The 18,495-nt window shown below is 35.2% G+C and overlaps 1 protein-coding gene across 1 annotated transcript in view; it reads left to right on the forward strand.

Annotated features, from left to right (window-relative positions):
* Trpm7 (transient receptor potential cation channel subfamily M member 7) overlaps positions 1 to 18,495 on the forward strand; it is a 40,073-nt gene that overhangs the window by 1,292 nt on the left and 20,286 nt on the right. Inside the window, exons 3-12 of the mRNA XM_087910872.1 lie at positions 1,490 to 1,614; positions 2,598 to 2,769; positions 4,407 to 4,581; positions 6,169 to 6,292; positions 8,346 to 8,418; positions 11,914 to 12,014; positions 13,948 to 14,082; positions 15,767 to 15,820; positions 17,048 to 17,188; positions 18,203 to 18,337. Coding sequence (XP_087766998.1) covers positions 1,490 to 1,614; positions 2,598 to 2,769; positions 4,407 to 4,581; positions 6,169 to 6,292; positions 8,346 to 8,418; positions 11,914 to 12,014; positions 13,948 to 14,082; positions 15,767 to 15,820; positions 17,048 to 17,188; positions 18,203 to 18,337 — 1,235 coding nt within the window. The remainder of the gene's footprint in view (positions 1 to 1,489; positions 1,615 to 2,597; positions 2,770 to 4,406; positions 4,582 to 6,168; positions 6,293 to 8,345; positions 8,419 to 11,913; positions 12,015 to 13,947; positions 14,083 to 15,766; positions 15,821 to 17,047; positions 17,189 to 18,202; positions 18,338 to 18,495) is intronic.

The following is an 18,495-nucleotide window of genomic DNA, read 5'->3' on the forward strand; positions in this document are numbered from 1 at the left end:
TTGTCTGTATCTTTTTTTGTGCTCAATATCAAACTTGAGTAATTGTAACAAAGACTGGTAAGTAAATACTCTGCACAGCCAGAATGCTTACTACTTGTCCTTTACAAAAATATTTGCTGACCCTTCTATAAAGCAAAGTGTTAATTTCTGACTACCAATACCTGGTAGAAGAATGATAATCTGCTCCTTTGGTAGTGGTAAAGGCATGTCCTTAGGGGACGAGAGAGATGGTTCTGCAGGTAAAAACCCTGGCTGCTCTTGCAGAGAATGAGTTTTGTTTCCAGTACTCACGTGGTATCTCACAACTGCTCAGTTCCAGAGTATCAGACATGTTTTGGCTTAGTCACTAGGGACGGTTGTGGCTCACATACATGCATGCAGGTAGACATATATACTCATAAAAATAAAGTGAAAAAAGTAGCCTTCAAAAATTAATTTTTCATATGTTATTCCCCTTCATTCAATATTTTTTTTTGGTCTTTTGTATAATGTTTTAATTTTGAATATAAGGAGGATGGGTTAATTTTAATGATTAAAGCTAAGCATAATTATTTATTTAAATCATCTTAAGCATCTCATTCATTCATTATTGATAATTATTGAACCTTACTATAAGGCATTTTTTGAGCTGTAGGGTATATATTGGTCTTTAAAATAGACACTTTCAGTATTATAGTGGGGGTTATGTAAACAGTAAGAGGATAATTTAGGTATGAATAGTGTATTTTATGATCAGTTCTATGCAGACATGGAGACCTGACTGTCTCTTCACTTTTCAATTCAGTCAAGTTGATAAGAGTAAGCAGATTTTTATTGATATGCTAATATTTCAAGAAAGATGGTAGGAAACAAAGGAACAGTAAAACTTGGGACGGAGTGTGTAGAGAAGAGAAAATCATTGATGTATTACAAGAATGAGGCATTTCCTGTGTGGCACTAAGGGATAGTAAGCAGGCAGAGTTGGTCAGAAGTTCTTGGGAGATAGGAAAGCATGATGATAATGGAAGTGTGCTTACTACCAGTAATGGACAGATGCTTTTTAAGGTCTTAGAAGCCATTACAAACATTGTGGTTTTTTCTTTTGAATAAGAAGGGAAGGTTTTAAGGTGCTAATTGGTAAGAACAAAGTTTCTTGAATGTTTTTTGAAAATAGACTGTAAGCAAGGAACTCAGTGGATGTTATTTTCTATGTTTTATATGAAAGATGAGATCTAATATGTTACGAGAAGCAAACTAAAAGATATATTGGTATTTTAGTACTAGGCCTACCTACCAATGTGATAGGATTTGATTTATAAGTGTTTTGGACTTGAGATGATATTGTGGGGTTTTGTTTTGTCAATCTGTTTGGTTATCTTAAATTTTTTGTTAGCTTGACTTTGGATCTTGCAGCCTTAGAATCGTCTATTTAAAGAAAAATCATGAATTGTAATATTATAAAGTAAATTCAGGGTTTTTTTCTAATGGTGAATAAATTTTGTATGAACAGGTGTGGCAAAACATGTTGGTGATGCCCTCAAAGAGCATGCTTCCAGATCATCTCGAAAGATTTGCACTATTGGAATAGCTCCATGGGGAGTGATAGAAAACAGAAACGATCTTGTTGGGAGAGATGTAAGAATGGGTTTTGCATGTGTTAAATTTCAACTTGTAGGCTATATTATACTTTCACATTAAGTTTAAAACAAAATTTCCAGCACCCTTTTTTGATTTTTTTTGGATAATGCATTTATCAATATAAATGCTTGTAATATTGTTGGTACTTTTTGTTTTCTGTCTTTTATGTAGAATGTTAACATGTCTTCCACATCATATTAGTATTTGTAATTGATTTGTTTGCTTGTTTTGTTTTTTGAGAGCCATGGTTGTGCTAAGAACTTGCTCTGTAGACCAGGGTCACCTCAAACTCAGAGATCAGCCTGCTGGTTATAACATTAAGGATTAATTTTGTCATTAAGAGTAGGAATCAAATGATGGTGCTTTATTTGAATAGGTTGAAAATGTGAATTTGTTTGTAGATATTCATCATGAGACTATTAAAATAAAGTTGACTGCACGGTGCCACAGGCCTTAATGCCATCATGCAGCAGTAGTGTCTGAGACAGGCTGGTCTTGAGTTAGAAGCTAGCTTGATCTCTGTTAGCAAGTACCAGACTAACCAATGCACTATAGTGAAATCCTGTCTCAAAAAACAAAACAGCAACAAAAACTGTAATTATGGAGATAATTTTCAAGTGTTATTAAATTTTCAATGTCAATTTGAAAGGGTTGTATTTATGTTTTAGAAAACAGCACTATCATATTTTACTGCTTTTATTGTATACTGTATTGTACTCACTTAATAACCTTATAATTTATTAGCACTGTATATATACTTCCTTATTGCTCCATTTGCATGTGATAATAAAAAACTTAATTTTGCAAAAAGGAGTAATTATGTGATTTAATCTGTTATCTTCAAATACTTAAAAGCGTATACTTTTTATGTTCAAATGAAAATAGAATTTTATCTTTTATCTGTGGGTCACTTCAGAATTTAACTTATACTATGTTACATTCAGCTTTCTTCCACTGTCTCTTGTTTTGCTCTTGTTTAGGTGGTTGCTCCTTACCAAACCCTATTGAATCCCCTGAGCAAACTGAATGTTCTGAATAATCTCCACTCCCATTTCATATTGGTGGATGATGGCACTGTTGGAAAGTATGGGGCGGAAGTCAGACTGAGAAGAGAACTTGAAAAAACCATTAATCAGCAAAGAATTCATGCTAGTAAGAATTCACCCTTTTGTTACTGTTTAATTATTCAAAATTGTGTTAGTAGCCAGCGGCATACTTAAAAGGTAGCGTGTTCTGTGAAGTAAGTACACTTTTGTTTACATAGCAAGCACACCTACAAAGCATCCAAAAATGACTGATCTTAAACAAAATACTAAGACCTACAAAAAGAAAATGTATTTATTTATTTATTTTTGGTTTTGTTGCTCTTGTAATAAACTGTAGCTCAAAGTACTTACTAACAGTCTTAATATGTGGTAATGCTAATATGTAACTTTTGGATCTTTGTGAATTTAAGGCCAGCCAGGGCTACACATAGAGAAACCCTGTCATGAGAAAAAAAAAAGATATAAAAGCAATATAAAAGAAATAATACCAGTTAAGTGAGAATGAACTTTGCCTAAAATTTATTAGGTGAGTCTGTATTGATGTTGGCAAATGAATCTTAAAATTGATATTTTTGGAAGATTTTCCTTTCCAACTGTGACTGAACTTTCTCCTTTAGCTTCTATATTTTATTATAAGTAGAAGGAGTTCTGTAACCCTAGTACAGAAAAAAGATGAACTCTGACAGAGTGATAACAGAAGTGCACACATAGTAGTTTCACAATGTTTGTGTGAACTGGTTATTTTAAAAATATCCTTAGAGCTGGAGAAATGGCTCAGAAGTAGAGAGCACTTGTTGCTATTGGAGAGGACCTGAGTTCAGTTCCCAGCACCCACATGGTGGCCACAACTGTCTGTAACAGCATTTCCAGGGGATACAATGCCCTCTTCTCACCTCTAAAGGCACCAGACACACACATGGTACATAGACCAACATACAGATTATTTTTATTTTATTACCCCCCCTCCCGTGTCTGTGTGTGGAATGATTGGAGGTCACAGAAGAGCTCCTGGTGACTGGTTCTCAAGGTCTACTGTGAGACTTGGTAATTGAACTCATATTGTCAGATGCTTTTCTCATCAAGCCGACTTGTACCCCGAGAACTAGTGATGATTTATAAACCTGTGCTTAGAAATGTTTGTCTTTTATCACCACACTTTAGGTTGCTGTAAAATGAAAATAAATATTTTTTACTAATTTTTTCTTCTTGTAGATGTTTTAGATTCTTATTAAAAATGAAAGTCGGTATATGTTAGAAATTCAACCAATACAGTATTAAAATGTAAAATAAGCACCCTGTGCTGGCTTTTGCTTGTAATCATAGTTCTCAGGAGACTGAGACAGGAGATTCTTATATTCTAATGCTGCCTGGGTTACATGGCAAGACTTTGAAAAATAATAAAAGCAGAGAAACTAGGCAAACTAAGCCACAAATTAATCCTTATACATATATTGCCAAGAGCTCAATTAATAAACACACAAAAATTTGTTTTCAGTAAATATACAGATTCTGGTTGGCACTGAATCATTTATTGAATTTCCTGATTTTATCACCCAGAGCAGATGTTAGTGATTATTTAGTGCCCCATTATTTGAGACTGGCTGTTACTAACATACAATGCTTAAAGTAAAGCCAACTGTCTCATAAGAAATTTTATCTTATTTTTAATTTTTATTTAAAATAAGTAATATTAAATTACTGAATTTTTGTCAGATTTACTAATTAAACTTTTATCCTTTTTAGGAATTGGGCAGGGTGTTCCTGTGGTGGCTTTGATATTTGAAGGTGGCCCAAATGTCATCCTTACAGTGCTGGAGTATCTTCAGGAAAGTCCCCCTGTTCCAGTTGTTGTGTGTGAAGGGACAGGCAGAGCTGCAGATTTACTAGCATATATCCATAAGCAGACAGAAGAAGGAGGGTGAGTATAGCATATAGCCAGCTTCACAATAAAATAAATTAGAGTCTGGTAGGTTGTGCAGTTCTAAACTAGCTGTAAGCCACATTTTGGGGGTGACTTACTACAGGTTTGTATGTTCCAGGGTAGGGGGTATGGATTAGAAACATTAGCTAGGAAGAACAGACATATGAAAGAAACACAGAGACATAGGATAGTACCTGGAGGACAATTCAGTGAATACTGAATTTGCCTCGTTTATTTTCCACACACTCCCTCCAAAGTGGGGAGGTAGGATGCAGTAGACTTCGTTAACATGATATAAGGAATAGACTTGAATTCTCCAACCTTTGGTCCAGGTGAAGCAGATCCACCTCTATACCCAAAATATTAATTAATCACACTCTAGGTCAGAATCTTGTTTATAACCATATCTGTTATCAGCAATTTTGAGAGAGCAAAAATAAGCTCAAACTCACTGACTTCCAGTCAAGGTGGAATAGCCCCACATGAACACCTTTGTCTATTAAATGAACATGAAAATCTCAGTTTTAATAAAATACTCTCTTCAGACCTAGGGCAGTAGCTTGTGTCATACACTATTGGAATGAACTAAAGTGTAGTCATTTTTAGAAAATAATTATTACTTCTGAGACATACCTTTGACCTGATAGTTTAATTTCATGTAATGGTTTCTACAGGTAAACACTTATATAAAATTTTATGTAAAATATCTTATACAAGATAAGGACATAGTAGAATATCTACCAGAAAAGGCCTAAACAAATAAATTTTGGCATATCTGTACAGTAGAATGGTTATAGCTGAGTAAAAATGGAACGTGTGTGGCAACTGCTCTCAATATAACCACAGTTTGATTTATTGATTATAAATGCTTGGCCACTAGCTCAGGCTTGTTACTAGCAAACTCTTACAACTTAAAGTTACCCATTTATATTATATTAATCTACATTCTGCCACATGGCGTTTCCACTCTTTCGTCTTGTACCTTCTGTTTCCCTTCCATGTCTAGCTGGTTGACTCCTGACTCTGCCCTTTTTCTTCCCTGTGTTCTTAGTCTGGTTCTCCCACTTAGCTTAACTTTATTCTGTCCAGCTATTGGCCAGTCAGCTTCTTTATTAAACCACTCACAACAACATATTATCACACAGTGTAAAGGACTATTCAACAGAACCTCACACTGGTTGATGGTGATTCCTGAAAAGAAGTGACGTGAAACTAGGCAAATGGAGACTTTGATCATGAACTCCTGCATTTTGATACTTTGATCTGGGTAAATGTGTCCATGTTGAAGACTTCTTGGTAAATCATTTTATAAGCCATAATATAGAATTATCCATATGATACCTTGTAAAATCTGAGTACTAATACTACACCATATACTTTGTTTAAAACATTCACAAAATTATTCAAAGTGAAAATACTCCATTCCTTTTCTTGTGCCATAGATTTAATAATGGGTGTCTCAGGAAGTTACTATTAATATTACTACAGAACGTTCAGAAGCCTTGCATGGGTCTACCTGTACTTCGTTTGATCCTACAGAGAAGATGAAATGAGTGAAGTAAGTTGTTTTTCTTCTTCTACCAGGAATCTTCCCGATGCAGCGGAGCCTGATGTTATATCAACTATCAAAAAAACCTTTAACTTTGGCCAGAGTGAAGCAGTTCATTTATTTCAAACATTGATGGAGTGCATGAAAAAAAAGGAGCTTGTGAGTAGTTTTCAGCAGAATAAATCTTTTCTTTTAAAGCACATTCTAATTCATACAATTCTTCAGGTTTTAGTTTGTGTTTTAAGTTTTTAAAGTTGTTCTATTATTTTCTTATTGCTCTTCAGCTGAGTGATGGCATAGAAAACCTAATTTTCATATAGTGTTGACATTGTAATCATTCTTTCAAAGGAATTTTTTTATAGCTGCGTCTCAACTGACTGTGCTTAGTATTTAAGAAGACTGCAGAGGAACAAGCAGCATGGTTCAGTGCCTATAGGTGCTTACTACCAAACCTGATGACCTGAATTTGATCGCTCTAATTTACCTGGTTTACGGAGAGAACCAACTCTTGCAAATTGCCCTTTGCCTTTATGTGGATACTGTGTGCAGATCACACATATACAGGAAAAAGAAAAACTGTAGTTGCTAGTGGCTTCTCTAATACAATATTTGGGAAAATATTTTAAGCCTTTTATTCTTTTGAAGACTACTAAATCTAGGTGCTGCTTAGTTTCATACATGTAAACATAGATGTGTATTTTCAGAGACAAAATTTTAACGTTCTGTGAGTAGATAGAAATATAGAGCCAGGGGTGGTGCCTTTAATCCTAGCACTTGGGAGGCAGAGGCAGGTGGATCTCTGTGAGTTCTAGGCCAGCCTGGTCTACAAGTTCCAGGACAGGCTCTAAAAATCTAAAACTACAGCAAAACCCTGTCCCGGAAAAAAAAAAACAACAAAACAAAACAAAAAAAAACACATAGATTTGTTGTCCCTTCTTGACCTTTTGGCTTTGATTATGTTAATTTGCATTTTATTTCATTGCAGACTTTGTTCTCCATGAAATGAAATTGGTTGAAAACTTTGTATTTGTGTATTAATTATTTTTTCTTTCTAAAAAGTACCTAGGTAGAAATGTCCTAAATGGTTTTATATTTCACTACATGCCTTACCCAAGAATGCATGTGTTGCAAGGCATAGTGGTACATACCTGTGATGTCAGCACCTGGAGGTTAAGGCAGGAGGTCTGTGAGTTCTAGTACAACTAGGACTGTATTGTAAGAACTTTCCTCAAAAGAAAGAGGAATACATTAATCTTTCGAATAAGTGCTCACTCTGTAGAAAGAGCAACATGATTTGTTCTGATAGTGATCTCTAGCCTCTGCCCACAAACTGCTTAGTTAGCTGGCAGACACAAGATAGGTTAAAAAGAAGTGAATGTGATATGAAACAAACTACTTGTGAAAATTCATTGATATTTAATTAGTGATACTCTAATTTTCTGTTTCGTTTTGGGTTAAACTAGGGTTAAATTAGGGCTAAAATGTTAGATCACTTATGTCTATATCTAGAAATCTGAGTAGTTACAGAAATATGTACATGACTTCAAAAATTTATTTCTGTATAAAAATGATTACATATGTGTATATGATTTTGTGCACATACATGGAGGTCAGAGGACAACTTTGTGGAGTCAGTTCTTTCCTTCTACTTTTACATGGCTTCTTGAGACTGAACTTAATTGTCAGTTTTATATGGTGTCTTAATTATTTTTTTGTTGCTGTGTAGAGACACCATAACCTAGGTAACTTAATAAAAGAGCATTTAATGCGGTCTTAACAGTTTCACAGGGTGAGTTCATGATCATCATGGCAGGGAGCATGGCAACAGGCAGACACAGAGCTGGAACAGTATCTGAGAGTTTTTATGTTACTTCCATGTTGAAACAGTAGCCACAAGGCAGGGGAGCTAACTGGGAATAGTGTAGGCTTTTGAAACCTCAAAGCTCACTCCCAGTGACATACCTCCTCCTATTACGCCACATCTCCTGATTCTTCCCTAACAGTTCTACCAACAATTCAAATGTGAGTCTACTGGAAGCATCCTCATTCAAATCGTCACATATGGCAAGCTAATTTACCCACTTAGCCATCTTGCCAGTCCTGTTTCTGTACAAATCTCTATATAAATATCTTTCTTTGTATTATTTGAAATCATTTTTGTTTTATAATACTTTGGTTTTAAAAATGCATAATATTAATTTTTTTTAAATAGATTACTGTTTTCCACATTGGATCAGAGGAACATCAAGATATAGATGTTGCAATACTTACTGCACTGCTAAAAGGTAAATTTTTTTTTTTTTATTTTGTTTTGTTTTTTGAGACAGGATCTATCTCTCATAGTCCTGGCTGTCCTGAAACTCACCTAGATCCTCCCGCCTCTGCTTTCCAAGTTCTGGGATTAAGGTCTGAGCCACCATGATTGACTAAAAGGGTAAGATTCTAAACTCTTATAAAATTATATTTAATTTATGTCTTATTTATATAAGGTAGGACTTTTCATTTAACAAACGATTAAGGAGGGGGTTTTTCAATCGTTTTTTTAATGAAAGACGTTAATTTTTAGTTTGACAAAAAATTAGTTTTATAGATTTGTAGTTTTCTCTCTTGTAGAATTTTATTTTTTTAACTTTATGCCTCCAGGCTCTATTAACTCCTTAATCTTGTGATAGGTTTTATATTGGCCAGTTATTTCTGGGCCTGGGACCAGTCCTGGAATCCATGGTTTATTTTTATAGAGGGGATTTTTGTTTCATTTTGGTCTTTTTAAATTTTGTATTATTGGCTTTTTTTTTTCATTTTGGGGTTGTTTTGTGTGTGTGATTTTATGCACATGTATATGTTTAATGGGAGGAGAGAACATGATGTTGAAGAGATAGAGTAACCATGATCAAAGCAGTTTTTTAATTAAAAAAAAACCATGTGGCAGTTGTGAATATAGGTAAAATGCTTGCTGTACAGGCATCTGTATAAAAGGCCAAGAGTGGTACTGTGCACTTGTAACCCCAGTGCTGGAGGCAGAGATAGCTGGACCCCAGAGGGGCTCGAGTGCCTCTTAAAGGGCAGACTCTAGAATGTTCCATCTCAAACAAGGTGTGGAATATGCTATTGTCTTTTGAAGAAAATTTGAAAACTAGTGTTGTCTTTTAGGACTAAGGGATTGATATACATGCACTTTGTTTTTCTCCCAGAATTTTACCAGAGATATCCACTGATAAAACAAAATGTCACAGTGAAAAAATATTTTCAAAAATAAGAAATGAAAATAGTGTCCTATCTGGGTACCTGAAAACAACATATTTGACAGGAGCAAAAGGGCACTGTTTTGTTATCCATAAAGATGTTCGCAATATTAGACCACAGCAAATTGCCAGTATTTTTTTAATAATTTAAAAATTATTATATAATTAAGTATGTATCATCTTGGGATTAATAGATGTGTAAGTATTAAGAAACCCAGAAACTATAAATATAGTAAGTAATTCAGTACTGGATGGTCAACCCTAGAAAATAAATTTAATTTATTAAAAATAGTAAATTATCTTTACTGGATAGTGGTGATGTACACTTTTAATCCCAGCACTGGGGAATCAGAGGGCAACAAATCTCTGAGATCAAAGCCAGCCTGGGCTACAGAGTGAGTTCCAGGATAGCCATGGCTACACAGAAACCTTATCTCAAAAATCTAATAATAATAATAATAAGTAGAAATGAATTTTAAATAAATGCCACTCCCTCCCCTTCCTTATAGAGAAGTACAGATCTTCTTTGTAAATGGTACAAGTTTCCTGAATATATCAGAATCTTTAAATGGATATTCTTTTTGATTTTTGTTTTTCAAGACAGTGTTTCTCTGTAACTGCTCTAGCTTTCCTGGAACTTACTCTGTAGACCAGGCTGGCCTCAAACTCACAGAGATCCACCTGCCTTTGCCTCCTGAGTGCTGGGATTAAAGGTGTGTGCCACCACCACCAGACTTAAAGTGATATTCTTATGTCCAGAAAATTAACCTCTAGAGAACTGTTCTATTTAAAGAATCACATATGCACTAACTAAAATATACTTGAAGAATTTCACAGTAACCTAAATATCTATGAACTGGAATTTTTTAAGTAATCATGCTTAAAAGATTAATACATACAAAGTAAAATTATGTATTCTGTTAAGGAAAGCTATGTAGAGTGAGTCTCATAAGACAGCTACTAAACTTGCATTTTTTTAGTCATACTTGCTCTGTAGATTTACCTGGCTTTAATCTCAGTGCAGTTCTCCTGATGTAGCCTCCCAATACTGATTTTACAAATGCTACGTATCATGCTTATCTGTGACTCCATTTCTCTCTCTCTGTCACTCTGTGTGTATATGTCTGTGACCCCATTTCTCTGTGTGTTTATGTGTGTGTGTCCAGAGTAAAGCACTTCTGAACTTGGAGCTCACTGATCCTGTGAGACTTGTTGGCAAGCACGCTCCAGAGATCTACCTGTCTCTCTCCTCCCCATCCAAGCCATAGGGTTGCATTTCTGCCATCATCTGTTTTTCTTTTCTTTTTTTTTTTTTTTAAAGTGCTGGAAATTGAAACTCAGGTCTTCATGTTCACAAAGCAAATATTTTATTCACTCTGCCGTCTTCTTATTCCTGTGTAAGCAGAAGTGTCTGTCCTGCTCAGTCCCGAAGCTGTTCAGTCCCAAAGAACCACATAGAGGCTTATATTAATTACAAACTGTTTGGCTTTTTGGCTCAGATTTATTATTAACTAGCTCTTAAAACTCAAATTAACCCATAATTATCTTAAATTAACCCATAATTCTTGTCTATGTTTAGCCATGTTGCTTGGTACCTTTTCTTAGTAAGGCATTCTTATGTTCTGTGGTCTGGCTGATGACTGACTTTCTGCTTTACTTCTTCCCAAAATTCTCCTAGTCTGGTCTCCCTGCCTATACTTCCTGCCTGGCTGCTGGCCAATCAGTGTTTTTCATAAACTAATTCGACTGACATATCTTTATACAAGAGCATTATCTCACAGCATCACTGATTCCATTTATTCAATCTTTAAAAAAATGCATGTATTTATGTGTGGTGTGTACACCCATGTACAGTTGAACATGCTATGATGCATGTGTAGAGATTGGAGAACAACTTGAGTTGGGTTTCTCCTTCTACCCCGTGGTACCAGGAGATGGAACTCGAGTTGACAAGCTTGGGAGTAGGTACCTTTATCCACTGAGCTCCCTCAGATCCCACTTAATAACCCCCCATTTTAAAAGTATATTCCTGTTTTAATAATTTAAAGTATATGGCTATAATTTCATGTGCATAAAAGTACGTTAAAAAAAAACATTTTTCAGAGCTGGAGAGATGGCTCAACAGTTAAGAATATTGACTTCTCTTCCTGAAGTCCTGAGTTCAATTCCCAGCAACTTTATGGTGGCTCATAACCATCTATAATGCGATCTGGTGCCCTCTTTTGGCATGCAGGCATACATCTGGGCAGAACAATGTATACATAATAAATAAATCTTCTTTATAATAACAAAACATTTTTCAGAATCCTTGAAATACTGTGTCTGTGATAGAAACAAATAATCTTTTGGTTTCTCAGTTCCTACATTCTGATTTTTTCTTTTTCAACTAATGAGGTGATGTAGTTTTTACACTTGAAAATACAAATGCTCCATGGTGGTTGATGCCAGCTGTGTAAATTAAAGGGCTCTAAGGAGAGTTTGTAAATGCTTGCAAATTGATGGAGATATGCTCACCAACTGTTTTCTTTATTCAATTAGGTACTAATGCATCTGCATTTGACCAGCTTATCCTTACACTGGCATGGGACAGAGTTGATATTGCCAAAAATCATGTGTTTGTTTATGGACAGCAGTGGCTGGTAGGTAGATACTTCAAATAAATATAATTAAATTAGCTACAGTGGACACTTAGTAGCTATAGGTTTTATATCCGTGGATTCCCCCAGCCACAAAGTGAGTATTATGTAATTAGACTACAGAAATTTCCTTTCTTATTCCATAATCGATGTAGTGTTAATGTCTGCTCTGTTAAACTAAGTATCTTGAGTAATCTAGAGATAGGATATTTGTGTTACCATAGCCAGTGTACATCATTTTGTTAAAAGTTGAGCTTCTGTGAAGTTGGTATCAGAAGAGGGTCCTGGAACTAGTCCCCACCGCAGAAAGGAGTGACTATAACTATTTATTGGGATTGTGATTTATACTCAGATTTTACTTTTCTGTCCCAAGTGTAAATATTAGTGAGGTATATTCTCTTAATGACTTTGTTTCTTAATAATATCTAAGGTATTTTAATTTTAATAATATATAAAAATTCTAAAAGACTAAAAAGTCTTGGAACTCTTGCTCTGTGTACAGAGCTGTGACCTGCCTTGGTTTTAGTATGGTTCCTATGCAGTCCCTCACTTTACTCTGCATTCATGATTTATCTTTCTACTCTTAGGAAATACATTTTTGACAGCAAATGTTTTTTTTTTTATGTCCCCCTCCCTTATATATGCAATGCCTGTAAAGTGTCTGGCTTATTAAAGGGTAAATATAGTGTATAGAGTAGAACATAGGATCAAAAGGAAAATAGAGTAAGGTTAGAATGTAAATTAATAACATAACAATTACATGTGATGACAGAAAATAATCTTACTTAAAATAGAAATAACATCCATGATAAATTTTAAGCTGTTAATTTAGAAAAATTTACATTCTTGTGAGTTTGACCTTATTTTTTTGTATAACATCAAAATGTTTTCCTTGTACAAAACCGAATAGTTAAAAATATTTTTTAAAAAAGGTTTCTGTCTTGAGATTTTATCATGTATAGCAAGTATGTGTGGTTACCAAGTAGAACATTAGAGGCCAGACAATAGTGGCACATGTCTTTAATCCCAGCTCTTAACAGGTGAATCTCTGAGTTTGAGGCTAGCCAGGTCTGCAGAATGAGTTCCAGGACAGCCAAGGCTATTCAGAGAAAAGCCAAAAAGCCAAAAAAAGGGGGGGGGGAGGGGGATCATTAAAAAAATACATTAGAGACCATATCGTCCTTTAAGTAAGGAAAACAGAAAATGAATTGGAGAGTGATATAAGATACTAGAGGGAAACTGTAGTTGTGTGGAAAATGTTTGAGGACGGAATCAAAATATATTTAAGTTTTTCCCCCACCTGAGAAAGGGAATTCACTACATAGACCAGTCTGGTCTTGAACTCACAGAGATCCACCTGCCTCTGCCTTCCGAGTGCTGGTATTAAAGATGTGCTCCACCATTGGCCAGCAAGAATTAAAATATTTAAAATAACAGTGTAAAACAATGATTTCCAAATTAATTTTTGCTACAAAGTTCTTTTTAAATATGCAGTGATGAAATATTAAAAGTAGATCTGGGATATAGTGTGGCAGATAGAGTACTTGTCTAGTTTGTAGGAAGCCAGCCTGGCTTGCATCTAGCATGTCTAAAATAGAGTGAGTAACATACCTCTGTAACTCCAGTGCCTTTACCCCCTGAGCATTTCCTGTCTCTGTTTTCTCAGTTTTATTGATGATGGACTGTGTTGCTTCTTTCTCCCACCCCCACACAACATTTGCTGTCTTACAGATAGAGCATTTATGTAATGTTATTAGAGAATCCTGTGAAATGTAGGTCTTTATTTATCCATTCTCTAAAAATCTTAGGTTACTGTTCTGCCTGTTTCTCAATTTGTTTCCACACTGTTTGAGAAATATAGGTATAAATCATAGGAATTTGTATTTAAGGAGTCAATAGGTGGAACATATAAAATATATTTATTTTGTTATTCTAGGTTGGATCCTTAGAACAAGCTATGCTTGATGCTCTTGTAATGGATAGAGTTTCATTTGTAAAACTTCTCATTGAAAATGGAGTGAGCATGCATAAATTCCTTACCATCCCTAGATTGGAAGAACTTTATAACACTGTAAGTCTGACAAAATTCTTTGTTCGTTGTTTTATTGTCTTTAAAATGTCATTTTATTTAAAAATATATACTCCTATTGATAGTTTTCAGTTTTTTAGTTGTTATGGGTAGAGAAATACAGCCATTCTTAGTATTGACTCTTATATGACAGTCTGAAGCTACTCTCCAGTTTTAGAAGCCCTTCTCTATTGACGTAGCCATATGGGAAAAGTGTTGATATAATAATAACCCATCATTTCTTTTGTTTCTTTCCTTTTAAAAGTATAGGATAGAATTCTTATTTAGAGGATGATGTGTTACTTTGGTTTTTTATTCTTTTGTTTATTGGAAAACATATACAATGTTTTTCCTTATTACTTAAATTTATGGTTGTTGACCTTTTGGCATCTTTCTTTTGGTGTATTTTCCCCATTTTTCTTGTAAAAACTTAATTTTATTTTATTTTATTTGGTTTTTCAAGACAGGGTTTCTCTGTGGCTTTGGAGCCTGTTCTGGAACTAGCTCTTGTAGACCAGGCTGGTCTCGAACTCACAGAGATCCTCCCGAGTACTGGGATTAAAGGTGTGCACCACCACTGCCCGGCAAACTTAATCTTTTTTTAAATTCATATTTCATAATTCATAATTTCAGAGAGGACAGATACATGGTGGATCTAATACAAATTTAATTGACTTATGCTGTGAGGAATACTAATAAGCAAAGCCAAGTTTTGTAACTTCTAGAAAACTGTATACTAATTCATCAATATCTACTACTTTTTTATTCCTGATGTTTTTGGTCATCTCTAATTGACTTGACTGCCACTATTCTGCATTTTAGTTTTCTTATCTATATCTCTTTAATGTCTTACCTTGATCAAATTCTTTAGTTTTTATAATAACATAATTTGCTGTCATTCTATAGTTGAGAATTTTTTGGTGACTCTTTCGTGTCTACACCATATAGCTTGATTGTTTTCAGAAATAGACAGGTTCTCGCTATGTTGACATGGCCTATCTGCAACTCTCAGTTTAGACCAGGCTCAGTTTAGACCTAGAACTCATAAAAGTTGGACTGCTTCTGCCTTAGAGTGCTGGGATTGAAGGCCTGTGTCACTATGCTAGATGGTAGCCACAGTTTTACCCTACCTATCTTTCTCACTTCATCTTTTTATTTGGTACTTCAACCTCAAATAGTGTATGTGGGTGTTGAGTATATTACCTACCATTTTCTAAACACACAAGCTATTTAGAAAAGCACTGATTTCTTGATAATGCTGGCTTGCTTTTTTCTGTCTAGTTTTCATTCATTGAAATTTTATTCTGTGTGTAAAGTAGCTCACATATTCCTCCACTGCTTCCAAGAAACCTACTAGACTAGTTAAGGATTATGTCTTCTTCCATGGGTTATAAATTTCTTTTGAATAGGGTTATAGTTTTATCCACTAATATTATCTAGTATAATTACACTGAACTTTATTTGTGTCCTGTCTCTTATTAATTGATGAAAAAATTAATAGGATTACTCATTGTTATATGAAGTTTCTCCCTGAAATATAAACCAAATGTAAAAAAAAAAAATTGATTCCATTAGCAAGGAAATCTTTAGCATTTGTTCAAGAGGGTCTTTGTAAGTACTATAAGTAACAAAAAGGGAGATTGTTTAATTTAGACCAAAGCTAATAGGTTTTTTTTTTTCCCTAAAGAAACAAGGTCCAACTAATCCAATGCTGTTCCATCTCATTCGAGATGTCAAACAGGTAAGAAACTTTCTTTGTTATAGAAAAACTTGACCTTTCAGTCATTTGCCCTTTATTTTTGCCCTCAAAATACCTAAATGCATTTTTAAAATGAGAATAGAAACAAGAGCTTTTTGTACAAGGTAAAATAAGAACTATCTTTGTCATAAAAGTAAAGAACTTAGAGCTGCAGAGATGGCTCAGCTGGAATAGCAATGGAGAGATCGCAGATTCTATTCCCAGCACCCACATGGTACCTGATAACAGTCTGTAACTCCAGTTCCTGGGCATCTGGTCTCTTTTTGTCTTCTGGGCAGGTACACATGGTTCACAGACATGCATGCAAGCAAAATAACCATATGTGTGTGTGTGTGTGTGTGTGTGTGTGTGTATAAATTAAAAAGTTTATAGTAAAGAACTTACTATATCTATACCAGGAAAATGAAAGCTTGTGATGTTAGTCCCAATTTCCTAAGCTTCTGTCAGATGGAACACAGTACATTTTTTTAGAAAAAGATTTATTTATTTATTATATATACAGTGTTCTGCCTGCATGTATCTCTGCAGATCAGAAGAGGGCATCAGACCTTACTATGGATGGTTGTGAGTCACCATGTGGTTGCTGGGAATTTAACTCGGGACCTCTGGAAGAGTAGCTAGTGCTCCTAACTACTGAGCCATCTCTCCAGCCATGGTTGTTTTTTTTTGGGGGGGGGGGGACGGGGGTTGTTGTTTTTCGTTTTTGTTTGTTTTTGAGACAAAAAGGTTTCTCAGTGGCCCTGGCTATCCTGGAACTAGTTCTTGTAGACCATGCTGTCCTCGAACTCAGAGTTCTGCCTATCTTGGCTTCCCAAATGCTGGGATTAAACGTGTTTACCGCCATATTTAGCAATAAACTAAACTTAATAAACACAAAATGTCATTTCTATGTTTCTTTAATTTATGTAATAAATTATGATATGTGCTGCATTTAGCTCTCAGAGTTTATAGCCTCTGTATGGAATGTTGGGGGGGTGCGTCTTTCTGAGTTAAATTGGACTGATTTAAGTCATACCTGAGACTTCAGAAATGTCAGAACCTTTTCATCTTTTATGAGAAAACAGAAACACTCATTATTTCTTCTGTAAAGAGCAACCTAATTTCTTATAACAAATAACAGTTCTCAGTTTAGCAAATTATGTCTATTCCTAGGTCTGGCAAGTCAATATTGAATAATATTATCCTGTCTATTTAATATTTTGTTTCTAGGGTAATCTTCCTCCAGGATACAAGATCACTCTAATTGATATTGGACTTGTGATTGAATATCTCATGGGAGGAACCTACAGATGCACATACACAAGAAAACGTTTTCGATTAATATATAATAGTCTTGGAGGGAATAACCGGGTATGTATAGTTTTAGTGGTTAAATGTTAAGAATTAGTTATAGAAGCCAGTCAGTGGTAGCACACACCTTTAATCTCGACACTTGTAAAGCAGAGGCAGGCAGATCTCGAAAAACAAACAAACAAACAAAACGACAACACAAAAGAAATAGTTATATGTGCTGAGTTTGATGGGGCATACCTGTAATCCTAGCATTTGAGAGGCCGGTACAAGAGGATGGCTGTGAGTTTCAGTCCAGCCTGGTTTACAAATAATAAGTTACAGGTTAGCCAGTATGCTGGTGAAACCCTGTCTCAAAACAAAAACAACAACAACCAAAGTTTTAAGGGAATGAAAGTAGTTCCAAGATAGAATGTTTCCTTAGTTTGTGTAAGTCAGTCCCTAAATTAGATGCCTCTCATCATATAAGGACAGTGTTCGTTTCATTAGAATAGTAACAGTGATAGTTGTCTTTGAATGTGAGTTTTCAGCTGATGTGGCAGTGCACACTTTTAATCCTAGCATTCATGCAGCAGAAGCAGGGAGAATCTCAGTGAGTTCAGTGTCAACTTGGTCTACAAAGACTTCCAGGCCAGCCAGGGCTACTTAAACTGTCATAAAACAAAACCTGAGAATCAGACTAAAAGTAATTAAAATATTTTTAAGGTGGTTGGTAGCATGATCATATTTGTAGTATCAGTTCCTTGGGTGGCTGAGCTAGGTAGGCTTGACAACGTTAGAGACAGTGCTATCACTGAAAAGGAGAGACAGCTACAACCAGAGGCTGGATGAGTGCAGTCATCATGGTACACTTGTAGTCCTCACCCTTTGTGTCTAGAAGCAAGAGCCAAAAGTTCAAGGCCAGTATAGGCTACATCGATAGATTTTTTTTTCAAAAGAGAAAGGGGGAGAAAATGGTAGTTAGAATCTTAAACCAATTATTTTTATATGTACACAAACATTTACAAATGTTTATAATTTATTCTAGAATTTTTTTTATAATGTGTCAGCTTTTTAAAATACTCTCATTTTCAGAGGTCAGGTCGAAATACCTCTAGCAGCACTCCTCAGTTGCGAAAGAGTCATGAGACTTTTGGCAATAGAGCTGATAAAAAGGAAAAAATGAGACACAATCATTTCATTAAAACAGCCCAACCCTACAGACCAAAGGTATGTTGATTTATTCTTTAACGAAAATAGGTTTGGGCAGGCAGTTATGGCACATGCCTTTTATCCTAGCACTTTGGAGGCAGAGACAGGTGGATCTCTGAGTTCAAGGCCACTTTGTCTACAGAGCAAGTTCCAGGATAGCCAGGGATACATAGAGA

This window comes from Myodes glareolus, chromosome 10, assembly GCF_982192425.1.
Source record: "Myodes glareolus chromosome 10, mMyoGla1.1, whole genome shotgun sequence".
Taxonomy (NCBI): Eukaryota; Metazoa; Chordata; class Mammalia; order Rodentia; family Cricetidae; genus Myodes; species Myodes glareolus.